General features: G+C 45.4%; 1 protein-coding gene across 1 annotated transcript in view; it reads left to right on the top strand.

Moving 5' to 3' along the window:
• The window catches only part of LOC138268631 (nuclear receptor coactivator 5-like), a 294,146-nt gene that overhangs the window by 8,798 nt on the left and 262,366 nt on the right, over window positions 1–22,982 (top strand). The window contains exons 2-4 of the mRNA XM_069218473.1: window positions 8,294–8,373; window positions 8,763–8,795; window positions 18,467–18,547. Coding sequence (XP_069074574.1) covers window positions 8,312–8,373; window positions 8,763–8,795; window positions 18,467–18,547 — 176 coding nt within the window. The 5' untranslated portion in view covers window positions 8,294–8,311. The remainder of the gene's footprint in view (window positions 1–8,293; window positions 8,374–8,762; window positions 8,796–18,466; window positions 18,548–22,982) is intronic.

Raw genomic sequence — 22,982 nt, 5'->3', positions numbered from 1 at the left:
TGATAAATGAATGGAAAAGCACTGTGAATATAGCTATAATTGATAAATGGAGAAACAAAGTTAACTTAACATACTATACAACGTAAAATCGATTTACAATTGTGTTTTTTTTTTTTTTTCTCTCTCTAAAGTGTTTTTATGACCTTGAGGAAGGTAAAGATTCATATTGTCTACTTCCAAGTCAGACAAAAAAAACATTATTGAGGTCATCTCCAATTTCTCTGCCTTTTGGGACAGAGTGACTTGGTCAGCACCCATGAGCCTGTGTCCATTGCTTTCGAAATCAGTATATACTTAGAGAAGTTACATGGACTAACACCTATCCTTTGATAAATTATTTGCAAAAGCAGCAGCCTTCTGCTTTTTCTACTTAGAAATTTGTGAGGAGGACTTTGCATTCATTAAGTCTCATCTCTACTATCGTCATTGAGGCTAACTTCAAGCCTCAGGAAGAATCCGTTTTTGTATAGTGCAAAACAGAGCGGCTCGCTAATTAACCTGTTATAAACTACTTTTCAAATACTCCACTGGCTTTCTCTCTGAAAACGTGTACAATATAAAATGATGCCCATGATTTATAGAAGTGGTATACTAAAGTACCATCAGTTCATGCATACTAGATTTCGCAGACATTCTCCTCTATAAATTATGGTCTGCCAGTTTGGCCAGTCCTACTTTACCAAAAACCTAATACCCACCTTTTTAGCCTCATGAATAACCCTTGAAGATTAGACTGGGTAATTTTGGGATTTAGAGCAGTTGTTGACAACAGTCTATCACAAGGTACTAGTAGCTCTCAGCCGTGATTTCGTTTTTAACGAAGCACGAGGTCACATTTTATTTTTAAAGTTTAGGGTAGATGGTGTTTATTTGACGTTAACCACATTGGGGCTGGGGGACAGAGGTGAAGGACTCACTTTAATCTGTTAAGTGAAAGCCTTGTCTACTCAGTATTGGTTCCCAGAACAAAATAATGTTTCTGAATGCTGTTAAATAGAAGAAAATGAATATTTACCTTGATGGTTAAGTTAACTCTTCATTTTAATTGTTTCCCATTTCAACGCGTTGCGTTTACAAACAGCAGGCCTCTTGCTCCAGTGGCCAGTCGACAATGAATATATAACTGAAAAAGTCACTTTTTAAATGAGAAATTTAAAGTTTAGAAAAATGTTTAATATTTTGAAAAACATTCCTCCACATTTTTCTGCACTTAAAATTGGCCCCATTTAAAATAAATAGTTGTAGGTGTTATACGTGTAACAGTGCCACACATGGCCAAAGAAATATCCTGTGCTGCAGTTAGATACAACACAGGCTCTGACACACATACATCCCATCCATACGCACACACGTTCATACATCCCCCAAATACCATGCTCTCACTGACGCACAAGGCAGCCATCTCCTTGTCCCCTTTTAAAAGTATTTTGTTCAAACCATACATAGTATTTGACTCATTGGACACTAGGCTTAAAATCAGTGAAGCTTGCCTTTGTGGTGTCTGGTAACCGTGCATAAGTTGTTTATCCTTCAGTAGCTCATAATAATTTTCAACAAACTGAAATAGCTCTCACCACAGAAAAGTTAGGAGCCTCCTGCACTAGAGAATGAGCAGTTCCAGTTTTTACCTAGTCAGTAGCAGGCCAGCATTCTTTCAAGGGGAAAATCTACATTTTCCTAACAGGAAATATTGAAGTATCGTTTACATGCACTTTAGTGGAGCATGTTCTGAACTAGTTTGTTTCTTGTTTAGAAATGTGGATTTGTCACTTTACGTAATGTGTGTGCTGCCACCCAGACACCACAACATAAAATGTGGATTGGCAAAGCCAGGGGGTCTCAGCTCTCGGCTATTTGCTTTGATAGGTTCTATTTGTACTGAAATGTGAATGCATGCATAGTACACCTGTGTATGAATTTCTGGTAATGTTGAAATGGGTTTTCTGTTAAAGGAATCCATTTCATGGCAAATGGCCAAATTAGAACGGTAAATTAAAATGTAAATGATGTGTTGAATGTAGGAAGTTGGCTCTGTATGTGCTATTTCAAAGTAAGGAATAGCATGCACAGAGTCCAAGGGTTCCCCTTAGAGGTAAAATAGTGGTAAAAAGAGATAATACTAATGCTCTATTTTGTGGTAGTGTGGTCGAGCAGTAGGCTTATCCAAGGAGTAGTGTTAAGCATTTGTTGTACATACACATAGACAATAAATGAGGTACACACACTCAGAGACAAATCCAGCCAATAGGTTTTGTATAGAAAAATATCTTTTCTTAGTTTATTTTAAGAACCACAGGTTCAAATTTAACATGTAATATCTTGTTTGAAAGGTATTGCAGGTAAGTACATTAGGAACTTTGAATCATTTCAATTGCATGTATACTTTTCAAGTTATTCACAAATAGCTATTTCAAAAGTGGACACAGTGCAATTTTCACAGTTCCTGGGGGAGGTAAGTTTTTGTTAGTTTTACCAGGTAAGTACGACACTTACAGGGTTCAGTTCTTGGTCCAAGGTAGCCCACCATTGGGGGTTCAGAGCAACCCCAAAGTTACCACACCAGCAGCTCAGGGCCGGTCAGGTGCAGAGTTCAAAGTGGTGCCCAAAACGCATAGGCTTCAATGGAGAGAAGGGGGTGCCCCGGTTCCAGTCTGCCAGCAGGTAAGTACCCGCGTCTTCGGAGGGCAGACCAGGGGGTTTTTGTAGGGCACCGGGGGGGACACCAGCCCACACAGAAATTTCACCCTCAGCGGCGCGGGGGCGGCCGGGTGCAGTGTTAGAACAAGCGTCGGGTTCGCAATGGAAGTCAATGAGAGATCAAGGGATCTCTTCAGCGCTGCAGGCAGGCAAGGGGGGGCTTCCTCGGGGAAACCTCCACTTGGGCAAGGGAGAGGGACGCCTGGGGGTCACTTCTGCAGTGAAAGTCCGGTCCTTCAGGTCCTGGGGGCTGCGGGTGCAGGGTCTTTTCCAGGCGTCGGGACTTAGGTTTCAGAGAGTCGCGGTCAGGGGAAGCCTCGGGATTCCTTCTGCAGGCGGCGCTGTGGGGGCTCAGGGGGGACAGGTTTTGGTACTCACAGTTGTAGAGTAGTCCGGGGGTCCTCCCTGAGGTGTTGGTTCTCCACCAGCCGAGTCGGGGTCGCCGGGTGCAGTGTTGCAAGTCTCACGCTTCTTGCGGGGAGATTGCAGGGTTCTTTAAAGCTGCTCCTTTGGATAAAGTTGCAGTCTTTTTGGAGCAGGTCCGCTGTCCTCGGGAGTTTCTTGTCGTCGTCGAAGCAGGGCAGTCCTCAGAGGATTCAGAGGTCGCTGGTCCCTTTGGGAGGCGTCGCTGGAGCAGAGTTCTTTGGAAGGCAGGAGACAGGCCGGTGAGTTTCTGGAGCCAAGGCAGTTGTTGTCTTCTGGTCTTCCTCTGCAGGGGTTTTCAGCTAGGCAGTCCTTCTTCTTGTTGTTGCAGGAATCTAAATCTTTAGGTTCAGGGGAGCCCTTAAATACTAAATTTAAGGGCGTGTTTAGGTCTGGGGGGTTAGTAGCCAATGGCTACTAGCCCTGAGGGTGAGTACACCCTCTGTGCCTCCTCCCAAGGGGAGGGGGTCACATCCCTAATCCTATTGGGGGAATCCTCCATCTGCAAGATGGAGGATTTCTAAAAGTCAGTCACCTCAGCTCAGGACACCTTAGGGGCTGTCCTGACTGGCCAGTGACTCCTCCTTGTTTCTTTCTTTGTTTCCTCCAGCCTTGCCGCCAAAAGTGGGGGCCGTGGCCGGAGGGGGCGGGCAACTCCACTAAGCTGGAGTGCCCTGTTGTGCTGTGACAAAGGGGTGAGCCTTTGAGGCTCACCGCCAGGTGTTACAGCTCCTGCCTGGGGGAGGTGTTAGCATCTCCACCCAGTGCAGGCTTTGTTACTGGCCTCAGAGTGACAAAGGCACTCTCCCCATGGGGCCAGCAACATGTCTCTAGTGTGGCAGGCTGCTGGAACCAGTCAGCCTACACAGATAGTCGGTTAAGTTTCAGGGGGCACCTCTAAGGTGCCCTCTGTGGTGTATTTTACAATAAAATGTACACTGGCATCAGTGTGCATTTATTGTGCTGAGAAGTTTGATACCAAACTTCCCAGTTTTCCGTGCAGCCATTATGGTGCTGTGGAGTTCGTGTTTGACAGACTCCCAGACCATATACTCTTATGGCTACCCTGCACTTACAATGTCTAAGGTTTTGCTTAGGCACTGTAGGGGCACAGTGCTCATGCACTGGTGCCCTCACCTATGGTATAGTGCACCCTGCCTTAGGGCTGTAAGGTCTGCTAGAGGGGTGTCTTACCTATACTGCATAGGCAGTGAGAGGCTGGCATGGCACCCTGAGGGGAGTGCCATGTCGACTTACTCTGTTTGTTCTCACTAGCACACACACAAGCTGGTAAGCAGTGTGTCTGTGCTGAGTGAGGGGTCTCTAGGGTGGCATAATACATGCTGCAGCCCTTAGAGACCTTCCCTGGCATCAGGGCCCTTGGTACTAGAGGTACCAGTTACAAGGGACTTATCTGGAGGCCAGGGTGTGCCAATTGTGGAATCAATGGTACATTTTAGGTGAAAGAACACTGGTGCTGGGGCCTGGTTAGCAGGGTCCCAGCACACTTCTCAGTCAAGTCAGCATCAGTATCAGGCAAGAAGTGGGGGGTAACTGCAACAGGGAGCCATTTCTTTACATTGAAGCTCGAAAAAAGTGGATTGGGAGATCTTTGCAGGTGGTGGGCCATAGTAAAATAACGACAAATATTACAACATAGGGAGGAGGAAAGAGAAATCAGATGAGTGGAAAAGAACTACATGGAAAACACAAAATGAAAGTGAAAAGACCTTTGGGGATAAGGTGAGAGAGCGCAACAAAACGTGCGCTCCCATGAAATTCTCAATAACGAAACAAGCATTTTTCAAAATCAGTAGGTCTCACTTTGGGAACATTCTGGATTTGCTAGTGGTTTTTAGTTATGCTCCACAGCATCACGGATGCTATGCAGATAACTGATGCATTGTTCTTGTCATTTTGAAGGTGTGCACACAAAATGATTCAAGGAAAAAAGGGGTTTCTAGTTGAGTTGTTACACAACCATCAAATGATCACACAATGTGTATAGAATGAAAATAAATGTGAAACATAAAAGAAGCATTGGGCAAATCATTTGTTTTTGGAACAGTAAAAACAAGATGTAAGCAGCATGAAAGCTTTATTTAGCATGGGTGGGATGAGCAACACAGGGTGCTGATTGGGGGAGCAACACAGGTCTTGGGTGGGGCATGCAGCCTGAAGTGTGGTGGGGGGAAAGTGACATGTGGTATGGAATCAACAAAGAGTGGAGATGGGGAGAAGAAGCAATTGCTGAGAGGGAGTGAGTTGGGGGAAGCAAGAAGGAGGGCTGGAGAAGGAAAATCAATGGGTGAGAAAGCAACATAGAGCCTTTGAAGAGCAGCCCATGGGCAAGAGCAAAGGGGGAAGTAGACTAGGGCAAGCGCTACATTGAGAGAGAGAGAAGCACACAGGCAACACAAAGTACATGGGAGAAGTAGCTCTAATAGAGCATGCACTCTAATGAAGTGCTTAATCCAAAAGAGAAAAGTGGTTGAGAAGCAAGCAGTAGAAGCCAGCCAGTGAAAAGACGGAAAAAGAATGTATGCCCAATGGGAGGGCCGAACGCAACATTGGCATGCTGGAACACAGGTAGGAAGCAGGCAAATGACAGTGACGGGAAAACCAACCATTAGTATGCCGTTGGTTGGCTCCGGGTCCCTGTGTGTTCCTTATAAAGCCCACAGTGTTTTGCAGTCAGACAACTGTGCTGTCTGGTGGGCTCCATCTAAACAGTAGTGCCCTTAAGTATGCGTGGAAGGATACAACTCATCCAGTCATACCGAAATGCTCAGTTGAGTTGTGGGACAAACACATGACTAGGTAGGAAAGCCATAAAATCCAGAACAGCTTCACAGCTGGGATTGATGAAAAAGCCATTCAGGCATGAGCTGATCCTAAGCCCACACAATAAGTACAAGATATGTATTGGAAACAATAGGCGTCCCAACCTGACTGCAGATGATACCTAAAACATGTTCTATAGATCGCCACCAAGTGTGATAATTATGTGGAATTAATGGTCTCATATTTGATCGAGTGGTAAAATTCCAAATCGGACTTCTCTGGGAATTGTGCACACATTAATTACAAAGAAATTACTGCAACTAGAGTAGTTGCATTCACAGCGTGCCCTCTAAAAGTCATTCAAACTGCATCCCAGCTGCTTCAGACAGGGCTTACACAGCAACATTTACACTTTGAAAGTGATTGTGTTGCTTGACTAGAACAGTTTATCACAGATGAATGGTTGACATATAAACAGACATTTACTACTTACATGAAATTATAGAAAAAAGATCCACTGTAGATAGAAAATTGGTTTGTATGCACACATTTGTTTGCATCTCCTCCTAAAGTTCTCTGATAATTGCTGGTACAGTGAACTACTAGTGCGTGTTCTACCATGGAAGCATGGCCACACATAAGTTTCTTTGAATTAATGAAAACTGTGGCAAAACTGGCAAAAAAAACTGTTTTCTTGGTTTCTAAGGTAGATTTATAAATTTGTGTTCTCAATAAATGTCATGTGGAATTGAGTTGGTGAAATCCCGTTTCCCCCCTACCATACTGCAGATGCTGATACTGGAAGAAATTGCAGCATGCTTCACAACAGGGATTCACTGGTAACAGCTCGTTTTAGGAAGTGTTTTTATAACATACAAGACAAAGAAGTCTGCCCCCCACCTTAAATGTTGATACTCCACAAGTTTTATTTCCACCTCGTCCCTTCTTGAGTAAGACTGCACTACAAGTCAAGGTGCATATGACAATATTTTTGCCTATAAAGTTCCCTCTTGACATCCGCAGTAGCAGGCATGTGCGGTTGTTACAATAGTGCATACACATCACACAGGACAGATGCTAACATTGCCCTTACCTTTAACATAGAAGACAGCTAGGATAAAATGTGGCAGTGGCCCAAACAGAGCGCCCTTGGTAAGCTGGGGAACTGTGAAATGCCCTCCTTCAACAGAAGTCCCTGGAGCCAGTGTTCCTACAACCACATTCCAGGTGTGTGAGAGGAAGGGATTTTGTGCCCCTAAAACCGTTTTGGGCACCGGACACTGCTGATAGACCACGGAGCAAAGGGTGTCAATGGGCTAATCTGACGCCAGCTCTTCAGAGATGGCTCACAGGAGAAGGGAATATTGCAAGGAACAAATAAGTGAGGAACGTGCGAAACGAAAGAAGGATGGCAGCGAAAAGAAGTCTGGGGAGAGCATGGGGTTAAGTAGGTGAGAATGAGAAAACACGTCCATTCCCATGGAGTGATTAAGAATAATAGTAAAAACAGGACAAACAATAATGAAGAAAGCCATCAAGTCAAGAGTTGACAACTGAGATGGGCAGCAAAGCCACCATGAGCATGGGACAAGTTTATTGGCATTACACATTTCCTTAACCCTGTAAAAGTGAGTCCCATCCTGCAAGGATCCAGTGAAATTTATCATTTGATATTCTCATGTTCTAATTAATGGTAGCACTTAATAATTTAGTACACAGTTCTGGACTCCTTAAGTCGGTACTGCACCAGCCTCCTTGATTAAATTTGTTGTTTCCCCTTGCCAACCTAGCTTTTAATGTTTTGCTAAATTGAGTTGTGAGTACTGAAACAGCTTTCAATGTAAGTATTACCAGTTTAACTTGCTTGAATTATCTGTTGATTTTACAATTGCTTATGTTGTTGCTGTGGTACATATTTGTTCTTGAATTTTGATGAAATTGCTGCTAGCAAAGTATCTGCCATTTACAAGCGCTCTTAAGGAACACTCAACAGTCTGCCCCACCGCTAACAGCTAACCTTTCTACTGGTAAGTATTCTACACAATGCCCCCATTAAAGATGGACTTATAAAGTCAGCCTGTCAGTACAGAAAGGACCAGCCGTACTAAATTGTCATGATGTATTGTTTATTAATCCCCAATCTCTGAGTTCATGAGACAAAAAGCATGCTGCCAGCACATTTTGTAGGTTACAGATTGAGTGGTATGAATATTTTGGACATTGGTATGTCTAGAGTACTACCATACGCAGTGCTTAACATGATCTTTCACTATGTAAAATCACATTTTTAAATGTGTTAAAATCGATTGTACTTTTGGCTAATTATGATATGGAAACCGACATTTTAGGCCTTTGCTTTAGTGAAAATGTAAATCATTTCTGTTTTCAGCCTCTTTACGGTATTAAAATGTCTTCCTGGGTAAAGGTCACTCGGGGAAGGACTCAAAAGCCACCTGCCGTGGAGAAAAGGTGAGAGTAATTCATGTTTGATTTTAATAATGTGCAGTCATTTTATGTCCATCTTAACTATTATCAACTTTTAATATAAGTTAAAAACTGTTCTTCCTGTTGCCGTGGTCTGCTTTAGCAAAATGCATGAAACAATACCACAGCCCCATAGTATGTAGTTTTGTTGTGTGCATACTCTGTAAAGCAACATTAAAACATGTAATATTGGGGGAGGTGGGTGTCTATGTCTTGCCCCATATTCTGTTTTTGTTATCTTAAAAATAGAAATGTGATGCTTGAAATGATTAAGTCATATACATGTACTAGCCTAATTTCCACAGTTGTCGTGTTCCTGAATTTAAGCTTGAAGCAGTGCTTGACATACGCCATATCGGTTTCTTTCATTTCAGGCCTAGACCTGGATGGATTCCACGACTTCTAGAGTAAGTGTATCAGATCCATCTGAGATTTAAAAAGAAATAGACACTAATGTTTTCTTATTTTCTTATTTTTTTTTTCCCGTCACTTAATGTCAAGTTTAGTCATATTATTTAGCTCTTTTCCAAAATCCAGTGGACATAAACATTATACAGTGTATAATTATGTAAAGGTGCACCTACGTCCGTTATTGATTTTAGGTCTGTGCTTACCAGCATTGAAATTGTATTTTATGCTTCGTACAGTTAACTCCGTTTATCTGTGCTATTAGGTTTCACCCTATAGCAGTATTAAATAGCATTGCATGCTGTACCCTTTGAGCGGAGGGATAGAGGAAGGGTGGTAATAAATTTCATCTTTTAGTGCGCAGTTGAGTAGTGTATGTCTCCAGTTCAATGAGGTAGAGTTGATTTATATTTGAGGAATGGATTTTCTCCTTATTGCCCATCTAATTTAAGGTTATATTTATATATTTTTTGTTTGTATTTGTTACTTAAGTCAGTATATATCTTGTATGCGAGCATTTTTATTTATATGTATATATATATTACACACTTTTTTATTTATTTATTTTTTACGGTTGAAGTAGAGTAATTGGGGGCTTTCATTTTCTTCACGTTTTTTATTTTACTGGTATTTTCAGAATCCTTTCTAGGCTCATTGGGTTTCTCCACCAGCAGTAAGAGTTGAACTTTGTTGTTCTTGCTAAACTCTTGCATGTGCGCCCTTACATGCACCTGCAAGAGTGACACCTCAAGGGTCCTTAATACTTTGCTTCACACACCCTTTGGGCCTTTAGCTATCACTCTTTAGACATATTTGAACAACCCCAACAAAACGTTTATCATCCTGCTGAGGCTCAGGAGAAAGAAGCACGTTTTTTTCACAAAATGGCAGTAGCCAGTAGTTTTTCTTTTTAATGTAAAGTGTGCAGATGGTAGGGATGCTAGGAGGTAGGCTGGGTAGAAAGTACTAGAATTTTTGATGGGCTAAAAGGTGCCATCTCCTGGAGAGGGGTGATGGGGTGGGTAGGTAGAGCAGGGCACCTGTTTGAGGTACACATGTCAGAGTAAATTTTCTTTTGTCTCTTCTGTGACCCTCTTTCAATACATGTCCCATACTGGATCACAGACTTAAATAAGCTTATTGCCAATGTGTAATAGTATTGTTCTCAAAAGTTATTTATGAAGTTGGTTCATATGGAAGAGTGCTTGCTTTTGAGTTTGGTGTTCACCCTATATAAGGGTTTGCCCTATTTACTTTTGTTCTCTGCAGATTAACGTAATAGAATTAAAATCAAACATTGGAAAATCCAATAGGTATTGCTTAAATGTGCTTACAAATGCAAACGGCATTTATATGTACTTGTGTTTCTCCTCATTACGTGAAAGCCAGGTTTGCTGGCATCGCCAAGGCCTGTTTATCAAGTCTTCGGCATTGGGACAGCCGTCTTAGTCTGTCAATTTAAAAGAGCTTTCATTGATGCAAAGTAGTGCAAAATCTTTTGACTAACTTGCCAAATAGATTTGATAATGTAAAGGCAGTGCAGAGATACTGTGGGGAAACATGACACTATTGAATGTTTGCATGTAAGGGACTACAAACAATAACGTAGTGGCTGCTCTAAAAAGCACAGTGGCTAGTGTAATAAAAGTGTATCTTCCCTCAATATTCCCTGTAAAGTGATTTTAATTTATATATGTCCACTCACCTTTCGGTTATGGAGGGTGATGTTTTTATAATATCTTAGATAGGTCTTACCCAGGCTCCCCTCATTCAGACAGTTGTCCCTGTTAAGCTGGCAACTGGTACAACAATTCCATGAAATGGCTTTGTAATCTGTGAATGTTTCTTAGATGGGAACAATCATGTTTACCGGGGGAGAAAGAAGACTTACAGGAGGAGTACCACCAATGGCAGATTTGGTGTACAGGTGAAGGTGGTGAGCGAGCACTGACCTCGTGTTGTAGAGAGGATGCAGCGACTGGGAGGTGGATGACTGTGATTAGGACATTGATGCAAGTGATACAGTGACCGGAGGAGGATAAGCGGGCATGGGTACATGGGAAGAAGATATGGGGTGCAGAAATAAGAGAATGAAAACAGTTGGGGGGGGGGGGGGGCACAGAAGAGATGCTACAGAAGAATCATGAAGTGTTGTACAGAGTGCTACACAGCTTTCACCTGGACTGCTCTTACCTGTGGCTCCTTCTTGTGCAACATAAGTCTAGTTTCTCGGCAAGACTGATATCAGGTCAGCTAACCGATGTCTGTTTCAGTCACTAAATCAAGAGCGACTCACCCAGGTAAAATTAAATCTGAAGACTGTCAATGGCAGACCTTAAAAAAAAAAAAAAAAAAAAAAACTTTGGAACAGACTGTTCTTTGAATGCCCACCCTTAACTGTCAAAATGGGCATTCCAATGATAATTAACTAAATTTTATTTAAAATATACTGTTTTCATGGCGCGGTTTGTTGCTTCCTGGTGCACACAAGCCAGCACAACAAAGCAACAGCATCCAGCTCTTCTTTCTGGAAGAATGTCCTCAGTCCCGAAGTGTTCTGAAGTTGTGGCCTTGTAGGCCCAACACTTATACCCATTTCTTCAGATTTCAAAGAAAGAATTTGTAGTGCACAAGACCCTGCATTTCCTGCTCTGGCCCCAGACACGCCCATGGAGTTTGGAGACTGCTTTGTGTACGGCACAGCCCCATCCAGGTGCAAATGTTGGCTCCTACCTCCTCTCTAGCCCAGGAAAATCCAGCAGGATATGCAGGGCACATCTCAGCTCCTTTTGTGCGACTGTCTAGAGCAGTGGTTCCCAACATTTTGACTTCTGTGGACCCCCACTTTATCATTAATAGAACCCAGGGACCCCCACTGAATCATCATTGGAATCCGGGGACCCCCACTCAGTCATTACTGGAAGCATGGGACCTAATTTGTTAATATTTGTTAATATTTTGTGATTTTCTAAGCCGTCACGGACCCCCTGAGAAGGCTTTGCGGACCCCCAGGGGTCCCCAGACCACAGGTTGGGAACCACTGGTCTAGAGTTAATTCACAAACAGCCCGACTGTCAACCTGACCCAGATGTGTATTCTACAGCCAGCCAGTACTTGCTGTACATTCATGCTTTAATGCACTCAAATAAAACAGTGATCACGAAATCACCAGAGGATGTTTTAGGGTTCACTTTTCTGAGCGGCTGAAGAAGGTCCAGGCTGCTGCTTGCCTGCCAGGTCATTCAGTCGGGCCTGGATACGGCTGACTTGGTACCAAGAGTGATGGGGACTTCAGTCGCTGCAAGGAGTCATATGTAGGAAAGTCGCTTTTTTTTTTTGGCAAGATTACCCCCATTTGTTTGCCTGCTATCAGTGTGCTTAGACTGTTTTCACTGGGATCCTGCTAACCAGGACCACAGTGATTTTGCTCTCACAAATTGTCTACTTGTACAATTTTTCACTCCACATTTGGCATACTGGTTCCCCCATGTAAGTGCCTAGTATATCCTACCGAGGGCATTGGGGCACCAGGGGATCCCCATGGGCTGCAGCATGTATTATGCCACCAATGGGGATCCCATGCAACGTGTATCTGCAGGCCTGCCATTGCAGCCTGTGTGAAAAGGTGCATGCACCCTTTCACCACAGGTCACTGTAAGTCACCCCCATAGTAGATCAGACTAGCCCAGAGGGCAGGGTGCAGGTCACTGTGTGTGAAGGCACCCCTGCATGAGCGGAGGTACCCCTACATACTCCAGCTCCATTGCATGGGACTTCGTAAGTGCAGGGAAGCCATTCTACCTGTGTACTAGACACAGGTCAATACCGATGTCCAGCTACATAATAGTAACTCCGAACCTGGGCTTGTTTAGTATCAAACATGTAGGAATCATACCCCAATAATGTTGCCAGTATTGGTTGTATGATTCCATGCACTCTGGGGGTGCTCCCTAGAGGACCCAGAGTATTGCTCCTACCAGTTTTCTAAGGTTTTCCAGGGAGCTCGTGCTGCTGCCGCCACCCTCAAGCAGGTTTCTGCTCTCCAGCTGCTTGACCAGCTCAAGCAGGAAAAGGCAGAACAAAGGATTTCCTGTGAGAGAGGGAGGCAACACCCCCTTTCCCTGGGAAATAGGTGTTACAAGGCTTGGGAGGGGTAGCCTCCCCAAACCACTGGTTTGCTTTGAGGGGCACATTTGCTGCCCTCCTTGCGTAAACCAGTTTGCACCAGCCCAAGGACCCCTGGTCCCTGCTCTGGCACAAAACTGGACAAAGGAGAGGAGTGACTCCTCCCCTGTCCATCACCACTATAGGGATTGTGCCCAGAGCTCCGCCAGCTGGCCACTCGATTCTGCCATCTTAAAACCAAGATGTGCAGAGGCCCCTCGGAGCTTCTGAGTGGCCTGGTCAGGCAGGAGATGTCAGAAATCCCTCCTAATATGTGGTCACCTTGCAAGGTGATCAAACCGCCTTTTTAGGGCTATTTAGGGACTTCCTTGCAGGTGGGTCCCCTGATTTGACATGTAAGACTCCACCAGGACTCCTCTGCATCGTTTACTTGTACTTCTGGCCACTGGAACCTCAACTGGACTCTTCAGGGACTGACAAGACTGCAACAACCTAGACGACCTCCCTTTGTTTGCAACATTGTTGCTCTGGCTCCTTCAAGCAACGAAAATTTGCCCAGCTGTGCATCCTCTGGGGTCGGTGAGACTTCAGCCTGCACCAAGGAGCAAGGCGGAACCTTCCCTTGGCATATGGAGTCACTTCCCACCATCTGCAGGCACCTACAGCAATGAAGTCTGACTGCATGGATCCTGCATCACAGGTGGTGGACTGGAGTCCTCTCTGTCCGCCTGTATATGGTATAGCGCCCAAATACTGCCCTAGCTATTTTCTGCTATTTTTGGCTAATGCTTGTTGTTTTCCAATGCTAATTTCCCAATACGTTTTTTTTGTGTGTGTGTGTGTGTGTGTGTATATATATGTGTATATATATGTGTATATAGATATAGATATAGATATATAGAGAGAGAAAGTGCCATTATTGGCATGTTTACCCACCCCCACCACGTTTTGCCTAGTGTTGATGCCAATTTTGATTGAAAGTGTGCTGGGACCCTGCTAACCAGGCCCCAGCACCAGTGTTCTTTCTCTAAAACTGTACCTTTGTTCCCACAGTTGGCACAGCCCTGGCACACAGTTAAGTGTAAAAGGTACCCATGGTACCAAAGGCCATGTGCACTGTACCACCGGTGAGGGCATAGCTGCGGGAGCAATATGCCCCTACAGTGTCTAAGTCCATTCTTAGACATTGTAAGTGCAGTGTAGCCAAACATTGTGTGTGGTCTGGGGGTTGTCATTATGAACTCCTCACACACTCTGTAACACCTGGCAGTGAGCCTCAAAGGCTCAAGCCTCTGATTACAGAGCCCCAGGGCACTCCAGCTAGTGGAGATGATTGCCCACCGGACGAAGTCCCACTTTTGGGGGCAACTCTGGCGGGAAAGTGAGGGGGGGGGGGGGTGACAACCCCAGCCAGGACCACCCCTAAGGTGTGAGCTGAGGTGACCTCACAACCCCCCCCCCCCCTTTTGCAAAATCCTACATCTTGGTTTGGAGGACAGGGACCAGTAGGGATAGGAATGTGCCCCACCCCCTGTAAGGAAATGCCTCCTTGGCATGGTTGCCCCCTGACTTTTTGCCTTTGCTGATGCTATGTTTACAATTGAAAGTGTGCTGAGGCCTGCTAACCAGGCCCCAGCACCAGTGTTCTTTCACTAACCTGTACTTTTGTATCCACAATTGGCAGACCCTGGCATCCAGATAAGTCCCTTGTAACTGGTACTTCTAGTACCAAGGGCCCTGATGCCAAGGAAGGTCTCTAAGGGCTGCAGCATGTCTTATGCCACCCTGGAGACCTCTCACTCAGCACAGACACCCTGCTTGCCAGCTTGTGTGTGCTAGTGAGGACAAAACGAGTAAGTCGACATGGCACTCCCCTCAGGGTGCCATGCCAGCCTCTCACTGCCTATGCAGTATAAGGTAAGACACCCCTCTAGCAGGCCTTACAGCCCTAAGGCAGGGTGCACTATACCATAGGTGAGGGTACCAGTGCATGAGCATGGTACCCCTACAGTGTCTAAACAAAACCTTAGACATTGTAAGTGCAGGGTAGCCATAAGAGTATATGGTCTGGGAGTCTGTCAAACACGAACTCCACAGCACCATAATGGCTACACTGAAAACTGGGAAGTTTGGTATCAAACTTCTCAGCACAATAAATGCACACTGATGCCAGTGTACATTTTATTGTAAAATACACCACAGAGGGCACCTTAGAGGTGCCCCCTGAAACTTAACCGACTATCTGTGTAGGCTGACTAGTTCCAGCAGCCTGCCACACTAGAGACATGTTGCTGGCCCCATGGGGAGAGTGCCTTTGTCACTCTGAGGCCAGTAACAAAGCCTGCACTGGGTGGAGATGCTAACACCTCCCCCAGGCAGGAGCTGTAACACCTGGCGGTGAGCCTCAAAGGCTCACCCCTTTGTCACAGCCCAGCAGGGCACTCCAGCTTAGTGGAGTTGCCCGCCCCCTCCGGCCACGGCCCCCACTTTTGGCGGCAAGGCTGGAGGGAACAAAGAAAGCAACAAGGAGGAGTCACTGGCCAGTCAGGACAGCCCCTAAGGTGTCCTGAGCTGAGGTGACTCTAACTTTTAGAAATCCTCCATCTTGCAGATGGAGGATTCCCCCAATAGGGTTAGGATTGTGACCCCCTCCCCTTGGGAGGAGGCACAAAGAGGGTGTACCCACCCTCAGGGCTAGTAGCCATTGGCTACTAACCCCCCAGACCTAAACACGCCCTTAAATTTAGTATTTAAGGGCTACCCTGAACCCTAGAAAATTAGATTCCTGCAACTACAAGAAGAAGGACTGCCTAGCTGAAAACCCCTGCAGAGGAAGACCAGAAGACGACAACTGCCTTGGCTCCAGAAACTCACCGGCCTGTCTCCTGCCTTCCAAAGAACTCTGCTCCAGCGACGCCTTCCAAGGGACCAGCGACCTCTGAATCCTCTGAGGACTGCCCTGCTTCGAAAAAGACAAGAAACTCCCGAGGACAGCGGACTTGCTCCAAAAAGACTGCAACTTTGTTTCAAGGAGCAGCTTTAAAGACCCTGCAATCTCCCCGCAAGAAGCGTGAGACTTGCAACACTGCACCCGGCGACCCCGACTCGGCTGGTGGAGGACCAACACCTCAGGGAGGACCCCCGGACTACTCTCCGACTGTGAGTACCAAAACCTGTCCCCCCTGAGCCCCCACAGCGCCGCCTGCAGCGGGAATCCCGAGGCTTCCCCTGACCGCGACTCTCTGAAACCTAAGTCCCGACGCCTGGAAAAGACCCTGCACCCGCAGCCCCCAGGACCTGAAGGACCGGACTTTCACTGGAGAAGTGACCCCCAGGAGTCCCTCTCCCTTGCCCAAGTGGAGGTTTCCCCGAGGAAGCCCCCCCCTTGCCTGCCTGCAGCGCTGAAGAGATCCGTTGATCTCTCATTGACTAACATTGCGAACCCGACGCTTGTTTCTACACTGCACCCGGCCGCCCCCGCGCTGCTGAGGGTGAAATTTCTGTGTGGGCTTGTGTCCCCCCCGGTGCCCTACAAAACCCCCCTGGTCTGCCCTCCGAAGACGCGGGTACTTACCTGCAAGCAGACCGGAACCGGGGCACCCCCTTCTCTCCATTCTAGCCTATGTGTTTTGGGCACCACTTTGAACTCTGCACCTGACCGGCCCTGAGCATCTGTACTACTTACCTTATGACAAAGGTATTGGTTTTAAAGAATATGTAAAAGCAGTGATACTTTTCTAAGTTGGTCTTGGATTTATTCTTTGAGTATGTGTCTCATTTATTTCCTCAGACTACAAAAAAATGCTTAGCACTACCCTCCGATATGCTTAACTGCTAGCCCACCCTATTGGGGATATTCAATAGGTGAAGAATCCCCTGGTAGATAATGTATCCACCAGAAAAGTAATTACCCCAGGGAAGTAACTTCTTCGATGGGTTGAAAATCTATGGCTACATTTGTATATCATTAAAAAGTAAACGGTAGCCAGTTGTAAAGGTATTGTCGAGATACATTACAAAAAGGTTTTTTTTTTAATGTTGTCATTCTATATTCACTATGGCCTCATTCAAGCATTTGCTTATCACTTAGAATATGAGGTGGCTAGCTTGCTTAATTCTTTGAGGAGTTTCCAACTTTTGTGGTTTTCATGTATTCCAAATCTTCTCTGATGGCCTGTTTGTCACTAGGCAGTGTGTTCCAGAATATTGTGGCCAGCTTGAAGACCGTTTTCCATCCTGACTTATTTTTTTCCCTCCAGTGCAGTGCTGCAAAGAATCGGACCCAAGTGACACCTTGCAGTTGTCTTAAAAAATTGTGTTTTGAAGGTGTTAATTTTTTTAAAATATATAATAAGCTGCAGTGACTCAGACTTGTAACTAATCCTCAGAGAGGTGATGCCAATGAGGATAATGTTGGACAGACTAGATAGAGTTTGAGGTAGAAATTTAGTCAAACCCATGTGTCACGATGTTGAGTGGTTCAGTATATTGAGTGGTTCAGTATATTTCGAAGTAGTAGTTACAGAAGCAGGTGGATGAATGCCAGACGTTAGACAGGAAGAATCACATCTGCCTCCTGGCCATAGAATAGTCCTTTACAAAATTTGTCGATGAGCCCAAGGTTACAAGTCGCATGATTTCACTGTATTTGACATGTTGGATCTCTGGATAGAGGAGAGCAGGTTCGATATTCTGTTCTCCATCATGGGATCTCTTTTGACAGCCCTAAACATTTGAGTAGTACCAGCCACCTTTAGGGATCCTATGGTATTTATGACCTATAATCCTAGCAACAAGCTAAATTTACTTTTTCATATTTCTTTTTTTAATACAGACTTAGTGAATGTGTTATCAGACAGTAGGGCTGCACTGTATCTGCAATTTTTTAAATTGAAAAAACAAATTATGCAGTTTGCATTCACAAACTGTGTGCTTCATGCATTTCCTTTTCACACAGATGTATTGTAAAGTACTTGAGGATACTGCATGTGGGCAGTCCAGTGCATTGAGAAGGCCTTGTCAGATAGAACTGGATGATAGTGATTTTGAGAATTGTCATGGAGATAGAAGTAAGTTGTGAATTTAAATGAGTGGCATACGGAAGGAAATGAAGGGGGGGTACTGTTGCTGTTTTGAGTGGAGGAGGGCAAGGTGCAAAACTTAAGCCTGTTGGATTCCCTTTGTCAGTGTCAATATTATGAAAATTGTTGAGGTGCAGAAGGTAATTAAATCCAGTCTAGAGTAGTGGCATCTCTTCAGATGCCTTTCTGTATGTTGTTTATTTCTGTGCCAAAGGATATCACTATTTGGTAAGATTATGTGTACTGCCTTGTCTTTTCCCGTTCATGATCTCCACTTTTAAAAGACTGAGTTAGTATTGACTACAGACGCTGAACAGTTGGCACAGATGCTTGGTTGGGCTACATTCCTTAAGGTGAAAAAATAAACGTACTGATGACTACAACTGTAGTACTGCAGGAAAGGCAATTGCTTTCTTTAGCATAATGTTTTTGTATAACTAAAATCAATTTTTTTTTTTTTCCAGCATAAATCCGTACAAACCGTATCAGAAGAGTGAATATTCTGTGCCAGATGGATATGCAAAAGAGTTTGAAGAAGTTAACAGGTAAAGTTAAATATGTATTACAACACTGTCATGGCATACGTTAACAAGCCTCTGCTTTCTGAAACTTCATACGTTAGCAATATACATTATTTTTCATTCTTAGCCCCTCAGTTAGGCAGCCAGTGCATTGATACCACGTTGATAGGCTTATTACGAGGATGTAAGGGTGGAGTGCAAATACATACCTATTTCTGCTAACTAGGTAATCCTGTGAAAACTAAAAATGCCTTCCATCTGCTCACTAAAGAAAACTTTAAAGTGGGCAACTTTCTGGAAGAAGTTGTATGCATTGGTTTAGTCTTACCTTCTTGGTGATGTTTGATTCCATCCTTTTATTTGGAGAGAGTGGATAAATGTAGGTAAAAGAATAATGTAGAGCAATGTTGCTGCTGTTCGCATTTATCCACATTTCTGTTCAGTATTTCAGCCATGTGGATTTCAACCTTCTCATGCAGGCTCCTAAATGAAACTAATTGCTTTCTTTCTTAGACTCAAAACGGCATCACTTCCACTCTTCAAGAATCACTAACGCAATCATTCTTTATTTAAAATGGCTTCCATACATTAGGCAGATTGACTTCAGCAAATTCTTCTTTGAAAGTCTTTTTTTTCAATAGCTGTACTTTTTTTTTTTTTTTTTTTTAGTAACACAATTACCAAAAAGTATTAGAGAAACAACCCTCCAATAGCAGGTAAGTAACACACTAGATATGTTAATTAGTAATCAGAAATGGACATAATTAGCAATAGAAGACGGTGCAAATAGCAATAGGCAGTAGTGACCCTAGGAGGAGCCCAAACCATATATTTAAAAAATGGAATGCGAATGCAGGACCCCCTCATAGGTAAGTGGAATATGTAGAGGGGAGCTGGAAGAACTAGGAAACCCAAAAGGTAAGTACCACAGTGCTCCTCAGTAACCAGGAAGAAAGGAGTAAGTTACTGGATTTTCCCCCAAACCACCCAAAAGGACTAAAAGGAAGAAAATACAACACCCAGACAAGACTGCAAGAAACCAGCTGTGGATTCCTGAAGAGGAAGAGCTGTGAAAGAAGGGGACCAAGTCCCGAAGTCACAGGAGTGTCTGGTGGTGGCAGGAGCCACTACCCACCCGTCTGTAGTTGCAGGAGTTGGTAAACGGTAGTTCGAAGACAGTCAGCAATGTAGTCCTGGAGTTGGTGAAGAGTTCCTGGAGGATTCAGTCGACGTCCCACGCCGGATGGAAGATTGCAGTGTGTCAGTGGCGTGAAAAAACAACCAACAAGCTTTGGCAAAGGCAGAAGTTGTGATGAAGCGAAAGTGGAGCTGCCTGGGACCAGCAAGGTCCAGGAGACCTCATCCCACGGGGGAGTCAGCAAGGCAGAGAGTCCACAGAATTAAAGGCAGCCCCCACAGGAGACCCAACGGAAGAGGAACTAGGAATCAGAAGAGCCCACGCAGCACAATTGGAGAAGAGTCCCATGCTGCTGGAGAAGCATGCAGAGGGCTGTGCGTCGCAGGGAAGAGTGCTGGGAGTGGGGCTACACAGAGCCTGAAGATCCCTTGTAGGAGATGCCAACAAGCCTTGGTAGCTGCAAGAGACTCGGTGCCTGGGGTAAGGAAAGGGCTTACCTCCACCAAAGCTGGACAGCTAGCAGAGCGGACCAAGAGGACTACTCCAGATCACCACCTGTGATGCATGCACCAACTGCAACAACAACTGACTGAATGAAGACTTTCTGCCCTCAGAGGATGCACATCTGGGGAAATGTTGCAGAAGTTGGAAGGAGCTGTGCAAACAATGTTTTAATCAGAGTCTTTGTCGTGGATGCAAATTGTCGGTTCCTATGGTCCAGTTGCGGGTCCAGTGGCTAGAAGTTGAAGTAGAGGTTGCAGAGGAGTCCTACTGGAATCTTGTGTACCGAATCTGAGGACCCACCCAAGAGTCCGACCCTAAATAGCCCTGAAAGGGGGATTGCTCACCTAGCCAGGTGACCACCTATCAGGAGGGGGCTCTGACATCACCTGCCTGACCTGGCCGCTCAGATGCTCCCAAAGGCCTCTGCCCATGGATTCAGGATGGCAGAATCAAGGGGCCCTCTGGAGGAGCTCTGGGCTCCACCCATGGGGTGGTTATGGACAGGGGAGTGGTCACACTCCTTTCCATTGTCCAGTTTTGTGGCAGGAAATCCTTTGTTCTACCTTCCCGGACTTGAACTGTTCAAGCAGCAGGAGGGTAGAAACCTGTCTGATTGGTGGCAGCAGCTTGGGTGCCAGAAAAAACCCAGGAGACTGGTGGGAGCAATGCTGGGAGTCCTCTAAGGAGCCCCCAGAGTGCATGGAATCATACTTCCAATACTGGCAACAGTATTGGGATATGATTCCAACATGTTTGATACCGAACAAACCTAGGTTTGGAGTTACCATTATGTAGCTTGACATAGGCAGTGACCTATGACCAGTACACGCGTAAAATGGCTTCCCCGCACTGACAAAGTCCATGAAAATAGAGCTGTAGTACGTGTGGGCACCTCTGCTCATGCATGGGTGCCCATACATACATGTCCTGGGATAGGAGGGCCTACCTTAGGGGTGACTTACTTTGACCTGGTGCAGTGACCCTTTGTGAAAAGGGTGCATGCACCCTTCCTTGCAGTCCGCAGCTACACTTTGCATTGGCGCTCAATGGGTTGCATAATACATGCTGCAGCCCGTAGGGGACCCTTGGTGCCCTGCCCTGGGTTCCAGGGTGCTGTATACTAGGGACTTGCAAGCAGGCACCAGTATGCCAAATGTGGGGTGTGTGTGTGGTTCAAGCAGCCAAATTTAAAGGGAGAGAGCATAGTCATTGGGGTCCTGGTTAGCAGGATCCCAGTTTACAGTCAAACACACTGACATCAGTCAAAAAGTGGGTGTAACCATGCCAGAAAGAGGGTACTTTTCTATAGCTGTATTCAATTCCATGGGCAGTTTAACAAGAACTAGCGGCCTACTCAGTCTTAATCATAGATTTCTTAATAGAGGATCTTTCACAATTAGTTTCATATTTTTAAATTGTAGGAAGTTGGCTCTGTATGTGCTATTTCAAAGTAAGGAATAGCATGCACAGAGTCCAAGGGTTCCCCTTAGAGGTAAGATAGTGGCAAAAAGAGATAATACTAATGCTCTATTTTGTGGTAGTGTGGTCGAGCAGTAGGCTTATCAAAGGAGTAGTGTTAAGCATTTGTTGTACATACACACAGGCAATAAATGAGGTACACACACTCAGAGACAAATCCAGCCAATAGGTTTTGTTATAGAAAAATATATTTTCTTAGTTTATTTTAAGAACCACAGGTTCAAATTTTACATGTAATATCTCATTTGAAAGGTATTGCAGGTAAGTACTTTAGGAACTTTTAAACATTTCATTAGCATGTATACTTTTCACATAAAACACAATAAGCTGTTTTAAAAGTGGACACTTAGTGCAATTTTCACAGTTCCTGGGGGAGGTAAAGTAATGTTAGTTTTAACAGGTAAGTAAATCACTTACAGGTTTCAGTTTTTGGTCCAAGGTAGCCCACCGTTGGGGGGTTCAGAGCAACCCCAAAGTTGCCACACCAGCAGCTCAGGGCCGGTCAGGTGCAGAGGTCAAAGAGGTGCCCAAAACGCATAGGCTTCAATGGAGAGAGGGGTTCCAGTCTGCCAGCAGGTAAGTACCCGCGTCTTCGGAGGGCAGACCAGGGGGGTTTTGTAGGGCACCGGGGGGGACACAGGTCAGCACAAAAAGTACACCCTCAGCAGCGCGGGGGGCGGCCGGGTGCAGTGTTAGAACAAGCGTCGGGTTCGCAATGGAAGTCAATGAGAGATCAAGGGATCTCTTCAGCGCTGCAGGCAGGCAAGGGGGGGCTTCCTCGGGGAAACCTCCACTTGGGCAAGGGAGAGGGACTCCTGGGGGTCACTTCTGCAGTGAAAGTCCGGTCCTTCAGGTCCTGGGGGCTGCGGGTGCAGGGTCTTTTCCAGGCGTCGGGACTTAGGTTTCAGAGAGTCACGGTCAGGGGAAGCCTCGGGATTCCCTCTGCAGGCAGCGCTGTGGGGGCTCAGGGGGGACAGGTTTTGGTACTCAGTCGTAGAGTAGTCCGGGGGTCCTCCCTGAAGCGTTGTTTCTCCACCAGTCGAGTCGGGTGCAGCGTTGGAAGTCTCACGCTTCTTGCGGGGAGTTGCAGGGGTCTTTAAATCTGCTACTTGAAACAAAGTTGCAGTTCTTTGGAGCAGGGCCACTGTCCTCTGGAGTTTCTTGTCTTTCTCGAAGCAGGGCAGTCCTCAGAGGATTCAGAGGTCGCTGGTCCCTTGGAAAGCGTCGCTGGAGCAGGTTTCTTTGGAAGGCAGGAGACAGGCCGGTAAGTCTGGAGCCAAAGCAGTTGGTGTCTTCTGTTCTTCCTCTGCAGGGGTTTTTCAGCTCAGCAGTCCTCTT

This window comes from Pleurodeles waltl, chromosome 12 (assembly GCF_031143425.1).
Source record: "Pleurodeles waltl isolate 20211129_DDA chromosome 12, aPleWal1.hap1.20221129, whole genome shotgun sequence".
Classification (NCBI taxonomy): Eukaryota; Metazoa; Chordata; class Amphibia; order Caudata; family Salamandridae; genus Pleurodeles; species Pleurodeles waltl.
This window is presented reverse-complemented; position numbering and strand designations above follow the sequence as displayed.